The sequence below is a fragment of the Typopeltis vanoorti genome, chromosome 14 (genome assembly GCF_054136105.1).
Source record: "Typopeltis vanoorti isolate ZY-2024b chromosome 14, IOZ_Tvanoo_1.0, whole genome shotgun sequence".
Lineage (NCBI taxonomy): Eukaryota > Metazoa > Arthropoda > Arachnida > Uropygi > Thelyphonidae > Typopeltis > Typopeltis vanoorti.
The window spans coordinates 29,408,902-29,432,636 of record NC_143562.1 but is presented as its reverse complement, the minus strand read 5'-3'; the positions used below and the strand labels follow the sequence as shown (position 1 = coordinate 29,432,636).

Sequence of the window (23,735 nt, the reverse complement as noted above, 5' to 3'; positions counted from 1 at the left end):
GTATTCTTATTGGCTTAAACAACAATATAAAATGATGGTACAACATGACAGAATCTTATGCCAGCTGGGTGTCACCTCGTTAAACAAGGCCACCATTGTTTTCATCAGGGAATCAGGGCAAACAGCATAAAGTCAGCTACTGGAAAAAATCCTGGAACAAATCACAACTTAACATCAGCAGAGTTGAAGGTTCAACAGAGTAAGTGTTCTTTCAGAGTAAGTGTTCAGCATAAAATCAGCTACTGGAACAAATCCCAACTGAACATCAGCAGAGTTGAAGGTTCAGCAGAGTAAGTGTTTGCTTGGTTGGCAGGGAAAAGATCCAGAGTAAGACCAAGATGTAGATGGATGGATACAGTAAAAAGTGCCTCAGAAATATAAGATATTATAATGTTGGAGTCTTGTCAGATAACAGATTAATTTAGAGGAAAATTCTTGACTGGAAATTCATAATGGTTTAACTTTTTCATGTATTACTATTTTAATTATTCTCTACCCCTCCCCCTCCCCCGAGGATGCATATCAGGAATTTGATGATTATCATAATGATGATAATACAGAACATCGGATTAAAAATAAATGAATAAGTTAAAAGGATGCCTGTGCAGAATAATAATTTTATATTAGAAATATTTTAAATAATGCAGTAATGCCAGGTGACTCATATGCCAATTGTATTCTTGTTAGTTCTCACTGCTTTTGAAAGTTTTAAAGTTTAAAAAGACAATCACCTTAGTTACAAAATAACATTCAATATTTAATATACATCCTTTTATTTAATGTATATGTATCATAGAAGATTTAATTAAGAAAAAAAAAACTTGATAGTTTGTTGGTCTGTAAATAGAAAAATATCAAATTGGAATACACCTAAACATACACCTCCTTGGTACTGAAATATATTTTCATAACATTTCCATAGGACATTCGTTAATAATCCAGAGACATCACTTAGCATATACTGACAAAGAATCAGAAGATAATGAACTTGTGTTCACACTTCTTTCTCAGCCACTATATGGAACATTAGAAATGCTTTCATCGAGTTCTCTTGGATATGTAGTCTTGAATCCTGGTTATTCCTTCACACAACTTGATATAAATGATTTCCGGGTAAGGTAAGGTCTAATTATTAGAATTAGAAATGTTGTATTACATAGGTTATTTATAACAAATTACAGGTTTTAACAATTTAGATTTTTTAAAAATAGATTGTTATTATGTGTGTTGTGTGGAATTTTTTCTTGACAATTATGTATAAGACTATTCCACTTTTTTTTATATATAATGTTTGTCAAGCAATTTTATTTTATCGTCCTACATGTTTCGCAAATTTTTCTATCAGCATCTTCAGGGAATACAAACTGGTAAGCTAAATGAAGGTAACAGACTAGATTATAACTGATGGTTCTAATGCATACAAAAAATTAGTATTGTGCATGACAATGCGCGTGTCTCGCAAATGGGATTTATTCGTTATGGCTCATGATGTAATTGTCATGAAAGTTCATTTCTTTGATGTTTAATGATCTGATTAAAGCTTTCCAAGTTTCTGGTAAGGTTAGACCTTGATTCTTGTTTAGGTTTTCAGTTTTACAGGCGACTGTAGCTGCTTCTTTAAAGGTTCTTGAATGGTAGTTATCTTCTATATAGAACATAAGGCTTTTATCCCACTCAGTGTGATGGTTAGTAGAGGCAAAGTGGCAAGAAAACAGTAGCTATGTATAGAAAACCTACAAATACTGGACGTTACCTCCATTTCAACTCGTCTCAGAAACTTAGCATTATCCATATGCTCAAGAAAAGAGCTATACAGTACACAACAGACAAGGATGACTTACTAAAGGAATTAACTACAATATCCAGAGAACTATCTTTAAATGGTTATCCAAAAAGACTATACAACAAGATTCTCTTTACTGATATACCACATAGACAACGTGATGATGTCCAATACATCAGTACTATTACTATTCCATTTGTCAGCAGCATTTCCAAAAAATTAGCTAACCTTCTAAAACCACATAATATCAGAGTAGCATTCAAGCCAATCAACACTATTCGGAAATTTTTAAGATCACCGAAAGATCCTCATCCATTCTACAAGTACTCTGCAGTATATAATATACCTTGCTCATGTGGTATTAGTTATGTAGGTCAGACCTCTAAAAGCTTTGAAACGAGAAAAAAAGAACAAATAGGATATGTCAGAAACAACAGACAAGACATTTCAGGCCTTTCTTGCCACTTTGCCTCTACTAACCATCACATTGAGTGGGATAAGAGCCTCATGCCCTATATAGAAGATAACTACCATTCAAGAACCTTCAAGGAAGCAGCTGCAATCGCCCGTAAAACTGAAAACCTAAACAAGAATCAAGGTCTAACCTTACCAGAAATTTGGAAAGCTTTAATCAGATCATTAAACATCAAAGAAATGAACTTTCATGACAATTACATCATGAGCCATAACGAATAAATCACATTCGCGAGACGCGCATTGTCACGCACAGTACTAATTTTTTGTATGAATTAGAAGCATCAGTTATAACCTAGTCTGTTACCTTCATTTAGCTTACTAGTTTGTATTCTCTGAAGATGCCGATAGAAAAGTTGGCGAAACATGTAGGACGATAAAATAAAGCTACTTGACAAACATTATATTATAAAAAAAGTGGAATAGTCTTAGATTGTATTATGTTTATTTGAAATTTAATATGGATTATTTCCATGTTGTAATGTTGAAATCTAAGCCCCTTATCATATAATCATAGCCATCCTTTTAGAGCCAAGCAAGTCATCTTATCAAACTAGTTGAATGTATTTTGGAAATCAAAACCAAATGAACTTGCCTGGAAATGACAAGTTTATGTCATAAAAATTTGACTGCACCAAAATATGTTTACCAAAATATTCATTCTTTTTTGCATATTTTTATATTGAGTAAATAAAAAAAAAAAAGGTTGTGTGTGTGTGTGTGTGTGAGTCAGCACTGCCCTTGTTCATCATACACAGCTACTGTTTTCTAAGAAGTATATCTATGTCCAAATTTCACCAGTTGTAAGCACATAAACCCTGACACATACAGACAGACAAAGAGTACCATATAGTTGAGTGGAATCTAGGAGAATGAGGTTAACTAGTGGAGTGACACAGGGTTCTTTACTAGGACCACTATTCATTAATTTGTGTATTAATGATATAGGGGAAAGAATTATGTGTGAAGGGATATTCAGTTGTTTGCTGATGATCCAAAACTGGGGATGGCAATAGTTGATAAAGGTGATGTAGATATTCTTCAGGACGATTTACATAAATTGGCAATGTGGGCAAAGTATAATGATTGTCAATTTAATATTGCAGAATTTAAAATTATGCACTTTGAGTTGAAAAGGTTACTTAGTATGTTTACTTAGTTGTCGAAAAGGTTACTTAGTATACATTGATGGTAATGGATTTCAGGACATTAATGAAGCTAGGGACTTGAGGATAATTGTGGACAGAGAGTTGAAGTTCAGAGGGCATATTGTAAAAGTTGGTAAAATAGCTCAAATGTATTACTTGGATGTCGAAAAGCATGCTAACAAGTAAAGATAAGGAAGTTATCCCTCATTATAAGGCTATGATTCGGCCATATTTTGGCTACTATGTACAGATTTGGTCACTTATGTTTCTTTGGGATCAGGAGGTTGTAGAGAGAGTTTAGAGGCAGGTCACCAAGCTGGTGACAGGTCTCTAGAATGCTGCCTATGTGGACAGGTTGAAGGTGTGTTGGTTACAAAGTTTACTTCATAGATGGAAAAGAGGGAATATGATAGAAACTTATAAGATATTAAACGGATTTTATAAAATTGATTTGAAGGAAATTTTTCAGTATTTGACAAATAGAGAACTAGGGATCATCCATGGAAGTTGTATAACAGTATGATTAGTAAGGATGTGCAGACTACATTTTTTGCATGAAGAGTGGCGAATTAGTGGAATGAATTGCCAGAATTAGTTGTGAGTTCTCTGACAGGAGAGGGTTGATAGGTTTTGTGTGTATAAACATTGGTGTGGGTCTCCCATGATGAGGCTCTCCTACCCATGGAGGTACTGCACAATAATAATAAAATACAGCAAGCTACTGTTTATCTGACCTTCAGAACAATGACTGTTTTAATTAACCAACCCTTGTGACTTCTGGCATAGCACACCATGTAATTGTACTTCAGTTATACAATACTTCAGTTATCAGAACAACAGATTTCCTTCATGTGTTAAGCGATATGTGCCATATCTGGTGACAAACAAATAAGGATGAGAAATGGAGAACCTAAGAGAGAGAGAGAGATACTTGTCAAAAAAGGTACAACCTAAAAACTGTTAATAGTATCCCAGCATCCTCCAGTCCAGTTTATACAAAGATATAAACTGCAAGGGTGCAGTCAACTTTACCTACATCAAGAATATCAGAGATAAAATCACAATGCAATAAAACAATAATGTAATTGGAAGAATGATGGTATATTGCACTCTTCGTTTGGAAAAGACCTGAGCACAATTCTCATCTTGAAATGAGGAATCTTTATATGGCATTTTTCAATTGAAAGTGAGTTAGCTGATATCATATGGAGGAGTGGTAGAAGTTTTCTCATGGAAACTCAGGTGTTTCATCAGAAAAAATCAGCCAAAAGAACAAACAATTTACAGACAAAAAATTCTAGTAGTAGTGGCGATAGGCAGTAGATAATGTTGTGTGTGAATGATGATAGTGGTGTGTTCTTCGTAGTTGGTGGATTAATTGGTGGAGACAAAGTTGTCTATGAAAATGGGAATTGAGTGACCACTGCAGATGATATAGTTGAGTTGTTTAATTGTTACTTTATTGGGGTATTTCATCCTGGAAAAATAGGTTATATTACTAGAGAGATAGAGAGGGTTCGCAGCTTAGAAGAACATGTGTAGAATGTGTTTTAAATACAAAGTACTCTACATTTCAATAAGGCAGTAGTACTGCATGGGATTTTGCTACATGTTTTAAGAGAATATATGAAGGAACTGAAAGCTCTGTTAAAGTAAATTAAAGATGTGAAGAAATTATATACTTGGTTTAATCCTTTATCCAAGTGTAAGCAAACAAAGTTTGCACCCGAACTATTTTCAGGACTGGGCACCTCGTATATAGAGAAGCTAATGACTTCACATCACTCGCCTTAGTATCCCATAATGCAAAGCATATCCTTAGAGACATGTATAATGCTATGCATTATGGGAAGAATTACAATCCAGACTGGTTTCGACCTTTATTGAGATCTCATCAGTGGGACCCAGACCCAGAAATACAAAGGTTGAAGTAATGCAGAAACCATATTTTCATATACGAGTGGCCAAAAGGTGTCACCCCTCATTATTAAAATACTCTGGACCTTAGTATCACCTCTAGTTCATTATCAGTGCACAAATCATTATGCCTGTAATAAATATGAATTTCTTTTTCAGATTATCTTTTCATTTTTGATGAAAGTATTAGTAATATGTATAACATCTACAGTGTTTTGTATCATATAAGACAATAATGATGACAGATATACGATTCATCTTGTAAATTACCATAAGTTTATTTACGTGGTTAAATGATGTAAACTTACGGTATCGATAAATACAGTACAGTACTGTAAATGTATTTTCACTTCCTTGTGATTTTCTTTAATAGCATTTTCTTTTCTCTAGCTTATTTTATTGTAAGAATATAGTATATGATTCAATACATACATACCATACAAAATAGGTGTTAATCAACTGTTTATGTTATCAGTAAGGCTTCCAGTAAACAGCAGGCTATTAGTAGTTAAGTTTTTAGGGAGTCAAATGTTATACACAGATTTTCAAACAGCACGGGGAGCCGACTTCCCTAACCCCCGTGTTGTTCAACAGTCAGCTGTACAGCGACAGGATAGGAGTCAGTTCTGGGCACGAATCTTCAGATAGTTGGAGGAATGATATCAGGGCCAGGATCCAATATTTTTTGGATCTCTTTCTGGTAAAAGGATATAGGAGGCATTGTATATTGGGCAGCTGGAATGGTTGGGGGGGAGATGGCATTTATCATTGTCAGTTATGCATGCATTTAAGCCAAAGTGTGAAGCCAGGAGATTTTCTGTGGATAATGATGATGCAATAGAGCCATCTGGGTATGATAGGGGGAATAGTGTTGGCCAAAAGTTATGACCAATTGCTTTGGCAAGAGACCAAAAGGCTCAGCTGATATTTTGTCAGGCTGAAAGTTTCCTGCTTTTTTGTTCTTTCAAACTCTGTTTTGGAAGCATTGATAGTTTTCTTGCATCTGTTTAGTGCTTGTATATAAGCACTAACAGAGGATGGAGTTTTTGATGTAAGCCAGTTGTTGCCAGTTGGTATGCTTGAATTTTCATTTGTACAGCCTTATAGGGGGACAGCAGTTCAGAGTAGTATGGGGAATGTATATTTGGAATGTAAGTTGAAATTTATGGAACATATTGCAAGTGTAGTGAATCCCTTTACTATACAACTGTAAACACACCAAACCTACTTCTTCTGTTCTTCTTTTATTCCATCCACATTTGTTGTCTGGAAGAGCCTTCCTCATGAAGCATTTCCAAACAACTACAACTTGCAGCTTAAAAAAAATAAATAAATAAAGCAACAGACATCTATCTCAGTCTTCCTCTGCACCACACACATACAACATTGATGTGCTTATACATCTCTCAACCTTTCATGTATGAGATCAATAAAAAAAAATTAAATAAAAACAGGATGGTTGCAATATTGAGAAGGAAACTACAAGCAGAGATAGAAGAGTGATGATTCCATTATGTAAAGCCCTGATCAGACCACATCTAGACCAGATCCCCATCAAGTATCAGATGATTTTTGAATGGGATAAATTAACCTTGGAGGAGGAGGGTAGCGAAGAGGAGGAGGAAATGACATCAGGACTGTACAGTGCCATTTATGTGGATATTTTTTTTTATCTGACACACAAGGAATTAACTATACTAATCTGTAGGTACAAGAACCTACAGATTGGTATCGCTTCTGGGTCTGGCTCCCGCTGATAAGACCTCAATAAAGGTAGAAACTGGTCTGGGTGATGGCCCTTCCCACAATGCATAGCATTATACATGTCCGTAAGGATATATGTGTGTTGCATTATGGGATGCCAAGGCAGTTGATATGAAGTCTAGCCTCTATATATAGGTATCCCAGTCGTGAAATTACTTCACGTGCAAACTTTGTTTGCTTACTTACACTTGGATAAAGGATGAAACGAAGAATATAATTTCTTGGCATCTTTAATTAATAGTATAACCAAGTGAAAATACTTTCAACAACTATTTTGCAACTTTCCTGCATCTCTTCTCAAAAACGTTATCTTTAGTCCTGTCACTCTGCACATCCATGAGCAGCACCATTTCTCCTATATAATAATAAACTATGTGTTATAAAAACTGAAGATAAGGATATTCTTGATTATGGCATCGCTGCAGCAGCAAAAAACTTTCAGAGAAAGACATGTTGGAGTACATATCAATACTTGACCAGAAGTATCTACCAGAAATATGACATGGAAGGACCAGAAATGTATGACATTCCACCACAATCACTTGTAAGGGTGGCTCATAATGTGGTTTTTCATAACTAATAAAAAAAAAAAATCTGGTGATGTTAAAAAATTTATGCAGTTGCTTAACAAAGATGGGGCCCTTTCTGTGGTATGTTTCATGACGTATGGACCACCCCGTATATGGAAATATATGTTCTACAGCATTGCTATAAAATTTTTATGCAGAGGAATTTCCATGCTGAACCCTCCAGGTAAGATTTACATTATTTTTATCTCATCTTCCCTTTTGTATTCAGCTCAGTGAATGGCCAAGTGACTTGGTTTTTTAGAAACCTGTTTACTGCTGTTTAGGAACTTTTTCTAGAAGATTAGAAACTTTTTAGATATTTCCTTATTACTTGCTTACCTGTGTAGTTATTATTATGAATGCATCTCCAGAGTATCGAAGTACTCATCAAGGGAGGGTTCATTTAAATATTCTTACATTTAAATACCTATTGAAAAAAAAATTAGTTCGTAAATATTTATCTCATACCTAACAAAACTTACAGTTCTTTTGATGCTTATTATTATTGTGATGATTCATTATGTACAGTTTCTGAATGAATAGTAGTTAAAACAATTATTTCTTGATAGAGATAGTTAAGAATTTGGATCATCCCTCAATTTATTATATCTACAATTTTCATTTCCATACTTTTCAAAAATCTTACTTGAATAACTTGAATTATGTTCTAAAGTTACAGAATCATTATTATTAGAATCAGATTCTAATAAGGATGAATTAACAGCAATCCTATGATTGCTGTGAATTCATCCATGTTAGATTCTTTGTTGTGATTAAGAGTAAAGGCCTGTGTAGCTCAATGGTAGTGACACTTGCATCCTATGGGCTAGGCCACACGAAGATAGAGTTATAGTTCAAGTCTAGTCGTCTACTGGAGGAACTTTTTCTAAGCCTTTCTTTGACCGGTTCCCAAGTTAGTCGATCTCTAGCATGGGCAAGCTTGTTTTTTCATCCATGAAAATCAACTGTAGAACCCACATTATTTTAAACAGTGACATATCCTCTTAGAGCTAGGTAACAAGAGATGGCAGAACTTGTTTGTCAGACTCTTCATCGGGGGCTGCCTATAATTAATGATAAACATGGGCCAGCTACCTCTGATTGGCTACTGGTGGAGATTGAACTGCCCACTCAGTCTCCAAAAGCTAGATAGGGTTAAAGGCTTCGCCTACTCCCCTATAAGGGAATAAAAGGTATTAACTTATTATTATTACTGTTTATGATTAGGAGTAGATTAACAGATTAATACTATAGATGTTGTAGATTATGAATCCTTGGGTTTGTACAGTATAAAAAACAAGTGCTGAACTTTGACACCCCTTTCAGTGCACACAGTATGAGATATGCTGTCCAGTAATTTTTTGTTTTTTTTGCACCATAGTGTAGGATGATTTCTTGTCTGATTAGATTTAGCTTTACCAAAATATCTTAATTCTATCTTTTATTGTGTATCTTTTGTGTATTATCTGGAATGAGAGAGAGTTATGGGAATGATGGAAGAGGAGAGAATAGGAACAGTGAAAGAGATGGGAATGAGAGAGAGTTATGGGAATGATGGAAGAGGAGAGAATGGAAACAGTAGGAGAGAGGGAATGAGAAGAATGCGAGGGAGCACTGGAACCAAGGATTGAGTGATATCAGAAAGGCAGGTAAGTAGGGGAACACAAAGAGAAAGTGTTAGAGGAGAGAGAATGAGGGATGCATGTGATCTATCGAGGAACAGGGTGGTAAGAGGTGTAATGTATGGGGACTCAATGATCCGTGGTGTGCAAGATAGGATGTGTGAGGAGTGTTTACCTGGAGGAACAATAGAAAGTGTGGCTATGGCAATTAAGAGGGGTGAAAGGTTGGATGAGATGATTGTGATGGTAGGAACAAATGACTTGAGAGGTAATGTAAATTGGGCATTGAGAGATATGAGATTCTTGCTTGAGGTTGTATGAAAGAAGATGCAGAGAGAAAAGATAGTGTGCATGTTGCCTAGGTATGATAGTGACGTGCTGAATGCAAAAGCAGTAATATTGAATAACATAATAGCTAGAATGTGTCAGAAGAGAGGATTGGAATATGTGGATGTTTGGTGGGCATTTAAGGACAGAAAGAAATTGTATGCTAGAGACTGCTTGCATTTGAACGAGGAAGGATGTAGGCATCTGGAGAGATTGCTGTTCTGAACGAGTCGGTGTGTCATTGCAGGGAAACTAGAATGCCCAGGGAGGATGGTAGCAGTGGTGGCCTCTTGTGGGAATAGTTACTTGAAAGAAGGGTGACGACATCAGGTAATGCTGAGCCCAGTGGAGTCTAGAAGGGATAATGTTAGGTATAGGAACAGTGGCAATTTTATGCTTTATACTAATGCCAGGAGTATCTGGAATAAAGGAGAGGAATTGGTGGCGCAGATAGCATCAGCATGGCCAAAGATAATTGGGATCACTGAGACATGTATGATAGAAGAAGATATAATAACTGCAATAGAAGTAGCAGGGCATATTCAGCATTTTTTGGCAGGATAGGCAAGGAAAACGTGGTGGCGGAGTACTGCTTATGATAAGTGACGACTTATGTCCTCTAAGAGTGGAGGCTTTGGAAGGCTGTGACACTAATGATTTTGAAAGCATATGGTGTGAGGTAGAGGTGAGCAAGACAAGATATTTAGTGGGATGTTGCTACAAACCAAGGAGCACAGAGGGTGGGGACCAGGAGATGTTTAGACAGTCGAGCTTGGCAAGTGCAAGAAAAATGATTATTATGGGAGATTTTAACTATAGCATTTTAAAAATTGGGGAGAGAAAGATGCATGTAGCAATAAGAGAATGGAATTTCCAGAATTCTTGAGGGACAAATGTCTTAGGCAACATGTAATAGAAGGAAAAAGAGGTTCAAGAGTTTTGGATTTGGTCATAGCATCAGAAGAGCTGATAATAACTGAGATGACATCTCTCCCGCCAGTTGGAGAGAGTGACCATGTGGTTTAGACATAAAGGAGTATCAAAGAGTCGGGATATCATTAATGCTTGTGAAATTATGAAGGAATATTTGTTAGTAGCAACAGTAAGCTGTGTTTCACAAGTGAAGAAAAAGGACACAATTTAGTATAAAGTGGATGACCAACAATATTAAACAGGAACTGCATGTGGAAAAGAGGCTATGGAAGAGATATAAGGAGACAGGTGAAAAGCAGATGCATGAAGAATATAAGACACAGGCCAGGAGAGTAACTAGTATGATAAGGAAGGAAGGCGAAACTGGAATATGAGAAGAGATTGGTACTAAGATCCAAAGAAAATCCTAGAGAATTTTTTAGCTATGTAGCCAGTAGGAGGGGAAATGATTGTGGAAGAATGACACTTTTGGATAAAAATGGATATAGAGTGACTGATGCAGAGGACAACATAGTGGAGTTGTTCAATGAACACTTTATTGGAGTGTTTCATCCTGGAGAAATAGTTTTAATACTAGAGGCATAGGGCAGGTTCGTGGTTTAGAGGTGCAGGAGGAGAGTGTTCCAAATACTGAGTACTCTGGATGTCAGTAAAGCTGTAAGACTGGATGGTATTTCACCACGAGTTTTGAGAGCATGCACTAAAGAACTGACCACTCCTTTGACCTGGCTTTTCAATGAAAGTCTCGTTTCGGGAAAGGTACCCAAGGAATGGAAGGAAGGTAAGATAGTGCTGCTGCACAAGGGCAGTAGAAGACTGGAAGTGTCTAATTATAGACCAGTTTGTGTGTCATCAGTAGTTGTTAAGATCTTGGAGAAATTAGTGAGCGACCGTAAACAGCATTGGGCAGATGAGGGTAATGTTATCAGCGAGAGTCAACATGGATTTGTTAAGGGGTGCTGGAAAGGCCTATACTGCCATTTTCTTGGATTTAGTGAAGGCATTTGACAGTGTGCCACACTGATATTTAAGTGCAGCACATGGGCTTTGATGTCAGGTTGGTCAACTGGATTCAGGATTGGCTGTCTAATAGGTATCAGAGAGTTATGTATGGTGGGGCAGTTTCAAGGAGGCAGAAGGTTACAAGTGGGATCCCACAGGGCTCAGTACTGGGAACTATATTGTTCAACCTTTATATCAGTGACATTGTCAGTGGATTGCAGGGAGATATTCATTCTTGAGAGACACTTGTGACATTAAATTAAAGATTATAAATTAAAATTTATAACAAATCCAATAAGTCTGGATTGGCGTAGCACAGGATAGAGACAAGCGACAACATTCTCTGGTCCAAGACTCGCCTTCTACACAGATGTCACTATAAATTCAAATGCCTATTCAAAGAGAGTGCTGAGGCCTTACTTTAACGCCCTAACTTAAATTGAAATGATTGTATATCCTTGTCAAAAATACGGGAAAGTTTAATCCGGATAACACACTAAAAAAAAATTTTTTTTTTTAATTGCTTAGCAATCTTTAATGCTTAGTAATGTAACATCATGCACTCTTTCTACTTTTGAATGATCAATTGTTAGTATTCCACCTTGTAAAAACTGTTCCAATCAAGCCACTGAGGATAGTCTGTTAGTTTCAGACTGAAATATTTGGCAAACATTAAATTATTCTTGTGTTAACATGTTTATAATTCATAGCGGAATATTCAGTTGTTTGCAAATGATGTGAAGCTGTGAAGGGTTATTAGTAATAGTGCAGATGTGGAAGCCCTGTAAGAGGATTTGAATAAGCTAGACAGATGGGCAAATGAATGGGGGGGTGGGGTCGGTTCAAGGCAGCAAAATGTAAGGTCTTGAGGTTTGGGAAACATCGATGGGATGCTGCATACTCGATGGGAGGAGTTATACTGGAGGAAGTAGGGGAGATAAGAGATCTGGGGTGTTGATGATTGATAGAGACCTGAAATTTAGGGGACATATTACAAAGGTCGTGAAGGTAACACAGTAGATTGCTGCAATAATGAGAAGGACGCTGACCTGTAGAGATAAAACAGTTATCATTCCATTGTATAAGACCCTAATCAGACCACATTTAGACTATTGTTCTCAGATTTGGTCTCCAGGATTTGAAGTGGATAAATTAACTGTGGAAAGGGTACAAAGGCAGATAACAAAGATGGTTTCAGGACTGTACAATGATAGTTATGAGGATCGGCTGAGGGAATTTGGACTGCAGAGTTTGTTGGATAGAAGAAGGAGAGGTGATATGATCAAGACATTTAAACTGTTGAGAGCTGGTTACAGGATGGACACTGGGGAGTTCTTTCATTTGGTTGAACAGCAGGAAGGAGTGATGACAAATGGCCATCCCTGGAAGTTACGAAAGGAAGCTGTGAGCAAGAGGGTAAGGAGTGGTTTCTTTGCATGGAGGGTGGTTGAACAATGGAATGCATTGCCTGATAGAGTGGTGAGAGTGAGAATGGTCAATGAATTTAAGGAATGGTATGATAGACTTTGTGTTTCCTAGGAGGGACCTGCTGCGATGAGTCTTGATAGACTTTATGTTTCCTTTCACAATGTTTTTTGATTCCATGGAGGCCTGAATAATAATAATAAATAATAATACTAATAATAATATTTGTATTATTAGGATTTGGACTATTTCCTTTCATGCCATCTGATTGTGAACTCATATACAATTACTATCAGTAATATAATGTACATGTGGGTACATGTGGAATTATCGGGCGGGAAAGTATGACAAGCTTAGGAGTTTGATTGGTTCAGTGCCATGGCATGTACAACTGCAAGGACTAGAAGTTGATAGTGCATGGGAGGTAGTTAAGAAGTGCTTGTATGAAGCAATGGCTGACTGTATACCTAGAGTCCGAATAATAAATCAAGTAGGGGTTAAATGGATGAATAACACCATTAAGCTTGAGTTGCAAAAAAAGAAACAACTATGGAGGGAATTTAAGGAGAAGGGTGACCGGCAGGCACATGAACGGTATAAAGCGCAGGCCAGAAGGGTGACGAGTGTGGTAAGAAAAGCAAGAAAGGATTACGAAAGAACATTGGCCATGCAGGCTAAAGAGAATCCTAAACAGTTTTTTAGATATGTAGCAAGTAAAAGGAAAAATGTACATGGCAGATTGATTTTAAAGAATGCCGATGGTAGGGAGGTAACTGAATCAGTTGAGATAGTTGAGTTACTGAGTGAGCACTTTGCAAAAGTATATCATCCAGGTGGTGACATTGCAGAAACGAATAAACCAGTAGATTATACGGGAATTGTGGTGAATGAAGTGGAGGTGAGTAGTCTATTGCATAACCTCAATGTCAATACATCTGTGGGATTGGATATACCAGCTCGTGTTGTACGAGAAGCAGCTAAAGAATTGTCAGTACCCTTGACCGTTTTGTTTAATTTGAGTCTCGGGTCTGGGTTAGTCCCGAGCGGGTGGAAAGAGGGGAAAATAGTTCCACTGCATAAAGGTGGTTCCAAGACTGCTGTTGTAAATTACCGACCGATTAGCATATCAGGAATCATTGTCAAGGTCTTAGAGAAAATAGTCAAGAGGAAAATACAAGATTGGATAGAAGAAAATCGGATACTGTATCGGGGACAGCATGGTTTTGTGAAGGGTAGGTCATGCCTCAGTAACTTGCTCACGTATTATAACACAGTGACGGCTGAACTGGATAAGGGTAATGGGTTTACGGTGATTCTACTGGACCTTGCCAAGGCCTTTGACAGGATTCCACATGGAATTCTAATCAGTAAATTGCAGCATATGGGAATGGACATAGGGTTGGTGAGATGGATAGGAGGGTGGTTGACGGAGAGATATCAGAGAGTGGTTTACTCGGGAGTAGAGTCCACAAGACAGCCTGTGACTAGTGGTGTGCCACAAGGATCTGTTCTTGGACCACTGCTGTTTAATTTGTTCATAAATGATATAGGAAATGATCTGAGAGGAACAGTTCATTTGTTTGCAGATGATGCGAAGTTGGGTAGGGCAATAGTGAATGCAGATGATGTCAAAATTTTGCAGGATGATTTGGATAGATTGGAGGGCTGGGCTAAGGAGAATGGATGTCAGTTTAATGTGGCAAAATGTAAGGTTATGCATTTTGGGGTGAAAAGATCGGAGGCAGTTTACTGCATTGGTGGAACCGTGCTCCAGGAAATTGATGAGGCACGAGATTTAGGAGTGTTGGTAGATAAGGAATTGAAATTTAGGGGACACATTGCAAAAGTGACCAAAACAGCTCATCAAATCACTTGGTTACTGAAGAATACATTGACAAGCAGGTTATTGTTCCTCTCTATCGAGCCTTGATAAGACCCCATCTAGACTACTGTGCTCAGATTTGGTCACCTAGGTTTCTTCTTGATGGGGAGGAGGTGGAGAGGATCCAGAGGCGAGTGACCAAGATGATAGCAGGTCTGTGGAATGAACCGTATGAGAACAGGTTGAGGATTTGTGGGTTGCAAAAATTGGTTGATAGGCGGAGGAGGGGAGATATGATTGAGACATTCAAATTACTGAAGGGTTTCTATAAAATTAATTCAGAAGATATTTTTGAGAACAGGGCTGGTTGTGGGAGGACTAGGGGACATCCATTGAAACTGGGCAAAAGTGTGGTTAGTAAAGGTGTTAGAGCTGGGTTCTTTACTTTTAGAGTAGTGAATGAGTGGAATGCGCTCCCTGAGTCTGTAGTGGATGCTGTGACAGTGAATGAGTTTAAGGCGAGGTATGATAGATACTGTATGAATGTCAAATAGTTGTGATGAATATGATTTGGGGCCTCCCTCGATGAGTCTAATGACTCCTTGGAGTTGCCCGTAATAATAGTAATAGTAATAATAGTAATAATTAAATTTCAACTGCCCTTGAAGTTTTTTCTTTGTTTTATTCTCGTTATTATTATTTAGTCCTCCATGGAGTCAAAAGGCTCATCATGGGAGGTCCTTTCTAGGACCTTAGTGAATTATAGTGTAATTTCTAATCATGCTAGGATTTCTTATGTCTTGAATCCTTAAATTTACAGGAGAAATTAAATTGTCTGTTTATAACAAAATTCCATAACACATGAAAAATGTCTAACTCATTTGGAAAATGGCTAACATTAGTTGATTGACATTTTTGAAAAAAAATAATAAAAATCTTGTAAATTTGAAGATGAAATTTTAAAACTCAAGTGAATTAATGGAAATCTTACAATATATTAACCTACTTTATTAGAAGAGATTACAGACACAAAAAAAAAAAAAAAAAAAAGACACGTTAACACAAAGTGTTATTTCTTGCAAGAGAGATTATCAGATATCAGATAGAATCAGACTTCTCTTCTAGAATGACTTACACTTTCACTCATTTCTGGCATAAACACATCATAGTCATAGCTTCTTCAGCCTCAAAAAAAAAAAAAAAAAAAAAAGGTGTAATTTCCTCCTCAACACTACTTCTCACCTTTTGTTGCTATGTGCTATCCAGTCATTTTCAACTCTTCTTTTACAAATGATCTTGTGAACAAAAGCTACCCATCCTACTCGGTCTCTTGTTGTTTCTTTCAGCAGTTGTAATTTCTTTTATGTTGTACATCACACTCTTTTGTAGTTTTCCTCTTCTTCTCATTCCCTCAATGTCTTTCCATCTATAACTGTCTTTTCTAATCGTTCATCTGCTCACATAATATATCCAAAGTACATCATCTTCTGTTTAGCAATCATTGCCTCCAAGGTGCATTCTGTCTTTATTATTATTATTATTATTATTATTATTATTATTATTATGGGTATCTCGATGGAGTCAGTAGACTCATCGCTGTAGACACAAACTATCAAAACAATATCTATCATACTGTTCTTGAATTCATTTACAGACAAAGAACTCACAACTGAGTAAGGCAGTGCATTCCACTCATTCACCACTCTCCAGGCAAAAAACCTCATTCCTACATCCTTGTTAACCACACTTTTCCTTAATTTCTAGGGATGACCTCTTGTTCTTCCATCACTATCACGCAGCTGAAACATTTCCCCTGCATCAATCTTATAAAAACCTTTTAGTAATTTAAATGTTTCTATCATATCCCCTCTTCTCTGCCTATCAACCAACCTCTGCAATCCAATTTATTAATGTAGGGAGCATTTTTTACATCACTCACCAACTTAGTCACTCTCCTCTGAACCCATTCCACAACCTCCTCATCTCCAAGGAATCCAGGTAACCAGACCTGAGCACAGTAATCCAAATGTGGAAGTATCAACGCTTTATAAAGGGGAATAATAACCTCTTTATCTCTGGATGTTAGTGTGTTCCTCAATAACCAAGTAATCCTATGTGCAATATTGGACACCTTAGCAATATGTTTCCTGAACTTCATCTCCCTATCTACCAACACCGCTAAGTCCCTAGCCTCATCAATCTCTTGGAGTACTGTTCCATCAATGTAGTACACAGCTGATAATCTTTTAATTCCAAAATGCATAACTTTACACTTTTTCACATTGAACTGATATCCATTTCCTTTTTTAAATCATCCTGAAAACTCTCAACACAGTCTTGATTTTTTATTGTGCTACCCAACTTTGCATCATCAGCAAACAACCGAATATCTCCGAATATATACAAACGTTTATGTACAAATTAAACAATGGACCAAGCACAGAGGCCCTGAGACACACCACTGGTCACCTGCTTCATCCTGGACTCTGCTCCTCTATACACCACCTTCTGGTATCTCTCCCTGAGCCATTCTCCTATCCATATCACCAGTTTAGTATCCATTCCCATCTGCTCCAATTTGCATAATTGTGTTCCATGGGATATCCTGTCAAAAGCCTTAGCAAAATCCAGAAGTACCACTGTGTAGCCATTTCCTTTATCCAATTCAGATGTCATTCTATTATAAAAAGCTAATAAATTGCTAAGTCAGGATCGACCTTTTCCAAAACCATGTTGGTCCTATAGAGTATCATATCCTGATTTACCCATCCTTGAATTCTGTCCATAACCAACTTTTCCAATACTTTTATCACCACTCCTGAGATGGTGATTGGTCTGTAATTAACTACCGCAGTCTTAGAGCCACCTTTATGCAAAGGTATCAGCATAAATAAAGGTACTTTGCCTTCCTTCCACTCCTTAGGGATCATAACAGAGTTCAAACTTAAGTTAAATAACCAAGTAAGAGGCGTTGACAATTCCTTTGCACATTCTCGCAACACCACAACTGATATTCCATCTAAACCTACAGCAGTGTTCACATTTAAATTTCGCAATATACTAAGTACCGCTGATTTTTTAAATTCAATTTTCACATTAGTTATTGCTACAGGTACAGAGATATTCTCACTTGGGTGATAGACTTTTGAAAAGTGATTACTCAGTAACTCTACTATTACATCTGAATTGGTCACCTCGATACCATCAGCAGCCACTAAGGTTATCCTTATGAAGTCATTCTTCCTTTTACTTACCACATATTGGAAAAACTCTTTGGGGTTACTCTTGATCTCCTTGGCTAAGGTCTGCTCTTAATCTGATTTAGCTTTTCTTACTATGGTGGTAACCTTCCTAGCATGAGCCTTGTACTGCTCATGGGTGTACTGATCACCTTTCTCCTTGTAAATTCTCCATAACATTTTCTTTTTTTGCAGATCAAGCTTGATACTACTACTCATCCATCTAATGCCTACCTTGTTTGTCTTCCTGACCATGGGGACACAGTCTGTTATTGCCTTCCTCAGATACCCGCTGATTTTATCTCATGCACTGCTAACATCTTTCCCCTGCAATATGTTCTGCTATGGGACTGCTGCAAGCTCACTCCGAAGTTTGTTATAATCGCCTAACTGGTAATTCTGTATATACTCCTTCTTAAGAGAGAAATACACAAATTTTTCAACCTCCCAAGTCAATACCACATGATCACTCTCATCAATTGGAGTTAATGAGGACACCTTACTTATGCATATATCCTCTGAACCAATGACCAGGTCCAACACTCTCACACCACGTGTCCCTTCAGTTATGTGCTATTTCAAGTAATTATTTCATAGAAGATGTATGAACTTCATTTTCTTTTTGCCATATGATATTTCCTCCTTCCAATTGATATCACCATAATTAAAATCCCCCATAATAATCACTAAACCTGCATTGCACTAATTTGCTGATGCATGAATTCAACATCACCCCCTGGCCTATAGCAGCAACCAACTGTATATTTGGTTGCGTTGGTCAAATGTACTATCATTCACATGTCTATCATCTTGATATACTACTTTCTTTGGATGCAATACATCAGCTATCATCAACAGTACTCCTCCCCCCCATTCTATCTTCTCTATCCTCCCTTAAAATACTGTACCCATCACATTCAATTCTAGTGACCACATCTTCTGCTGACAGCCAAGTTTCACTAATGCCTACAACTTTTGGTGAGATTGCACTGACTAATGCCAAAAATTCTTCCCTCTTATTTCGAATGCTTCTTGCATTTGTATACAAAAATTGCAGATTCCCTTTAGTTCTTGTACCAGCTTTAGAACTGATATACATGTCACTAATTTCAGTAGTCTCTTGCTGATTTTTATCCCCTCTATTCTGCAATTTATTCTGCAAATAAAGATCAACAATTATACAATCACTGCTTAAGTTTCTCTCTCTTACACTCAACCTTTTCAATTTTAGTTTCCCTGCCCAATTACTTCAACTTGTTCAGAAAATAGTAACTCCTTCAATCGCTTATGACCTTCCATGTTCAGATGCAACCCATCTCTTGCATATAGCTGTCTTTTTCCTTCAAGCACACCCCAAACATCAACAAATTCCCGACCTCTTTTTTGCACATTCTTGCAATCATATTATTCATTATCATCGCTCGTCTACTTTACTCATAATTGTCAAAACGAGACAGCACACACACACACACACTATCCTCCCATTGACACTTTTCTTTTTCACGATAGCTAATAATGTTCTTAAATCTTTTGCTACATGATTTATACTACCACTCAGGTCATTTGTACCCACCATAACTATCATATTTTCTACTTCATGCCTTCTCTTTATTGCTAAAGTCACTCTCTCTATTGTTCCACCAGCCAAGCACTCCTCAGGCATACCACTCTCCATACCCTTAATTATAGAATCACCATATATTTTACCACTCATAACTTCATTCAAGTCCAAACAAGAATCACTCAAGGCCTCATTTTTTATGCTATTCAGCATGACTCTCCCAGTTTCATTACTCAACGCTCTTTTACTTACTCCCTCACTCTCATGACATCTCGTTTCTTCTAGACCTCTCGTGCTTTCATTCTGTTGACTCCCAATCACTCCGATTCTATTTATTTCTTCATCAATCACCAAAGACTCTCCCATACTTAATCCTGTTCTGGTTACTTCAGCTAGAGTAATCACCATAGTCCTAATTTCTTTATTCAACCCATTTAACTCAGATTTAATTTCCAGAATTCCCCTTATTGAGCACTTCCAATTCCTCTTGCAAAAGATGAAGGTCACTTTTCATTTTCCCAAACTCAATTACAGAAGTTCATCCGCTATGGTTCCACCGTCTGCTTCCATGCCTAATCTCTCCAGCCTATCCCGACCTCTCATATACGTCGATGTTTTCATTCTTCTCATTTAGTCAAACAGTTCACAGATCCTTCACATTCCTCGGTGCATTCATATAACAGTTTCTGCAATACATCCACTGCAAAAAATCCAACGCAGAGCCAGACTTTTGTAGAGAAGTTGTGCGAGCCACTGACTTACGTTTCTTGTTGGACACCGTCTTTAGTCACTGAAGTAGTGAAACAAACAGCAGCAAAACACAATACATATATATATAACAGAATTCCAAACAATAATAACACTGAAGGACACTTGTATACAACCGAAGCACAACTGCTGCACAATTTGAGACAAAAAGGCACACTATACTTTAATTTAAAAACATGTTTTTCCAGCACAATTCAACACGGCCGCCACGTTCACTTTTCCTGCAGTCCATGGGATTCTTAATAGTCTTTTCCATGCCCATAATTCAAATGAATCAGTTCACTTTCTTCTTAATAATCCAGCTTTCACATCCATATGTCACTACTGGAAATACCAAAGCTTTCAGAATTTTAATGTTCGTGGCCTTACATTACACACTATTACACACATTCACACCTCTATCTTTTATAATTTTTGTTAAGTTTAACATAGCTTTTACCCCCCATAACTATCCTTCTTTTAATTTCATTTTCACATTTACTGTATATTTTGAGCGAAGAAAATAAAGCAATTTGGTGTCAAATGGATGAAGAGAGAAATAAAAGGGGAATTACAGAAGAAAAAAATATTATAGAAAACATATAAAGAGAGAGATGGAGAACAATTGCATAATGAATATAGGGCTCAGTCTAGGAAAGTGACTAGTATTGTAAAGAGAGAAAAATTAGAATATGAGAAGAGACTGGCACTGCAATCCAAGGATAATCCCAAGGAGTATTTTTGCTATGTGACAAGTAGGTGGAAAAATGATAGTGGGCAGATTACCTTGCTGGATGGAGATGGGAATCAAGTTAAAAAAGCAGATGACATAGTTTAACTATTTAATGATCAGTTTATTAGAGTGCTGCTTCATCCTGGTGAAGCAAGCTATATTCCTTGAAGGATAATGAGTGATGAAGTGTTAGAAGTGAAGGAAGAGGATGTATTCAAAATACTGATTGTGATAATGTCAATAAGGTGGTGGTGGAGGGGGGGGGGGAACCAGATGGAATTTCACTACATGTTTTAGGGGAATGTGCTATGGAACTGACTGTGCCATTAACTTGGCTGTTTAATGACAGCCTTGCAATGGGACAGGTTCCTGGAGAGTGGAAGGAGGTTAAGATTGCATAAGGGTGGTAATAGAATGTAGGTATCAAACTATAGGCCTGTTTATATTTCTTATGTAGTTGTTAAGATTTTGGAAAAATTGGTACGAGTTCACATACAGACTTGGACAAATGAGGACAATATTATTTATGTGGGTCAGCATAGATTTGTTAAAGGGTACTCTTGTTTTAATAATCTGGTAACTTTTTACAATAGAGTAATAACAAGAGCACTGGATGAGGTTAACCACCTTACCGGCCATTATGGATCAAATACTCATCCTCATATGCTTAGTATCCATCATATATTTCAATGTAATATCAATGGTGTTACAATTTTAATATGCACTTCGCAACCATGATAACCTTGACATCTATAGACGTCTTGGCCGGTAGCACGGTTAAGGCACACACTGTCATTTGTTTGGATTTTACAAAGGAATTTGACAGGGAGCCACATTATAAGTTGATTTTTAAGTTGCAGCATATGGGTTTAGATATTCGGTTAGTGGAATGAATTGGTGATTGGTTTTCTATTATTATAATATTAATATTATTATTATTATTCGTGTGCGTTCTGATGGGCCGATTTGTCTGTATGCAGGATGAAAAACCCGAGTTTCTGGGAGAAAAAACCTTGCGACCTCTGTATGAGATCAGCTAACTTACTTTCGATTGAAAAACGTCCATATAAAGATTCCTCCCGTCATGATGAGAATCGAACTTAGGCCTTTTCCATTTGAAGGGCGCAACGTACCATCATTCTTCCAATTACGCTACGGAGGCACTTATTCTTGTAGATATCAGAGTGTTTTATGAGGTGTTTGTGACAGTGTTTCTCACAAGTGGAGTTCCAGAGGGTTCAGTTCAGGACCATTGCTGTTCATTCTTTGTGTCAATGAGATTGTCACAGGACTGCAGGGATATGTTCAGATCTTGGAAGTTTTTTTCCCACTTGGTTAGACTATAATAAATTTAGTTTAATCCTTTATCCAATGTAAGCAAACAAAGTTTGCACCTGAAGTATCTTCAGGACTAAGGCAACTCATGGTAAAGGTGGACTAAGCTCTCATCACTTGTCTTAGTATCTCCCATAATGCAAAGCACATCTCCTTGGGGACATGTATAATGCTATGCATTAAGGGAAGAGTATTGGCCCTTCCTAAGGGTAAGTTTGAAGTATCAGGTAAGTTTTCACCTGATACTTCAGGTGCAAACTTTATTTGCTTACACTTGGATAAAGGATTAAACTAAATTTATTATAGGGATATGTTCAGTTATTTGCAGATGATATGAAGCTTGGGAGGATTATTAGTATAATGCTGATGTTTCAGTTTTTTAAGAGGATTTGAATAGGCTAGAAAGGTGGGCAAAGGAATGGAGATATTATTTTAATGCAGCTAATAGTAGGATTTTAAAATTGGATTTGCAGATGGGATTTTTCATACTTACTTGGTGGGGTTTTACTGTAAGAAGTGGAGGAAATAAAGGATCTTGGGGTGATTATGGATAGAGATTTGAAGTTTTGAGGATGTATTACAAAGACTGTGAAGGCAACTTCAGAGAATTACTGAAATGTCGAGGAGGACAATGACTGCAAGAGATAAAAGTGTGGTGGTCCCATTGTATTAAAGGTTTGATCAGACCACATTTGAATTTCTGTGCTCAGATTAGGTCACTGGGATATCAAGGGAATGAAGTAACCTTGGATAGAGTGTAGAGATGGATAACAAAAATTATATCAGGACTGTACAATTCATTATGAGGACAGATTGAGGTTAAATTTGCAACCAGACTGCAGTTTGGTTGATAGAAGACAAAGTTGGGGAGGGGGGATATGATTGAAACATTTAAACTGTCGAAGGGTTATTATTGTGTTAACACTGAGGAGATTTTTATATAGTATAACTAGGTGGAAGGAGCAAGAACAAGGAGGTCATTCCTGGAAGTTGCAAAAGGGAGTGGTGAGTAAAAGGGTAAGAAGGCAACGTATTCCATGCTCCTACCATGGAGAGTGGTAGGAGCATGGAATACATTGCCTGAGAGGGTGGTAAACATGCAGTTAGTGGATGAGTTTAAGGAGTAGTATGATTGACTTTGTGTTGACCTCCCACAATGAGTCTTGTGACTCTATGGAGGTCAGAAAAGTTATAAGAATAATAACATAAGACAGGACTTTGTATTCACCTAACTAACTAAACCTAACTAAAATTTTATTTTTGTAAGAAAGAAAGATTAAAATACCATAGATAGTTCTGTAAACTACTAACAATATGTAACTTAACTGACAGTA

At 37.1% G+C, this 23,735-nt stretch overlaps 1 protein-coding gene across 3 annotated transcripts in view; it reads left to right on the top strand.

Moving 5' to 3' along the window:
* LOC150099333 (extracellular matrix organizing protein FRAS1-like) overlaps window positions 1-23,735 on the top strand; it is a 1,385,483-nt gene that overhangs the window by 683,123 nt on the left and 678,625 nt on the right. For all 3 annotated transcript variants that reach the window (XM_090403569.1, XM_090403568.1, XM_090403570.1), the window contains one exon: window positions 923-1,118. In XM_090403569.1, coding sequence (XP_090259695.1) covers window positions 923-1,118 — 196 coding nt within the window. The remainder of the gene's footprint in view (window positions 1-922; window positions 1,119-23,735) is intronic.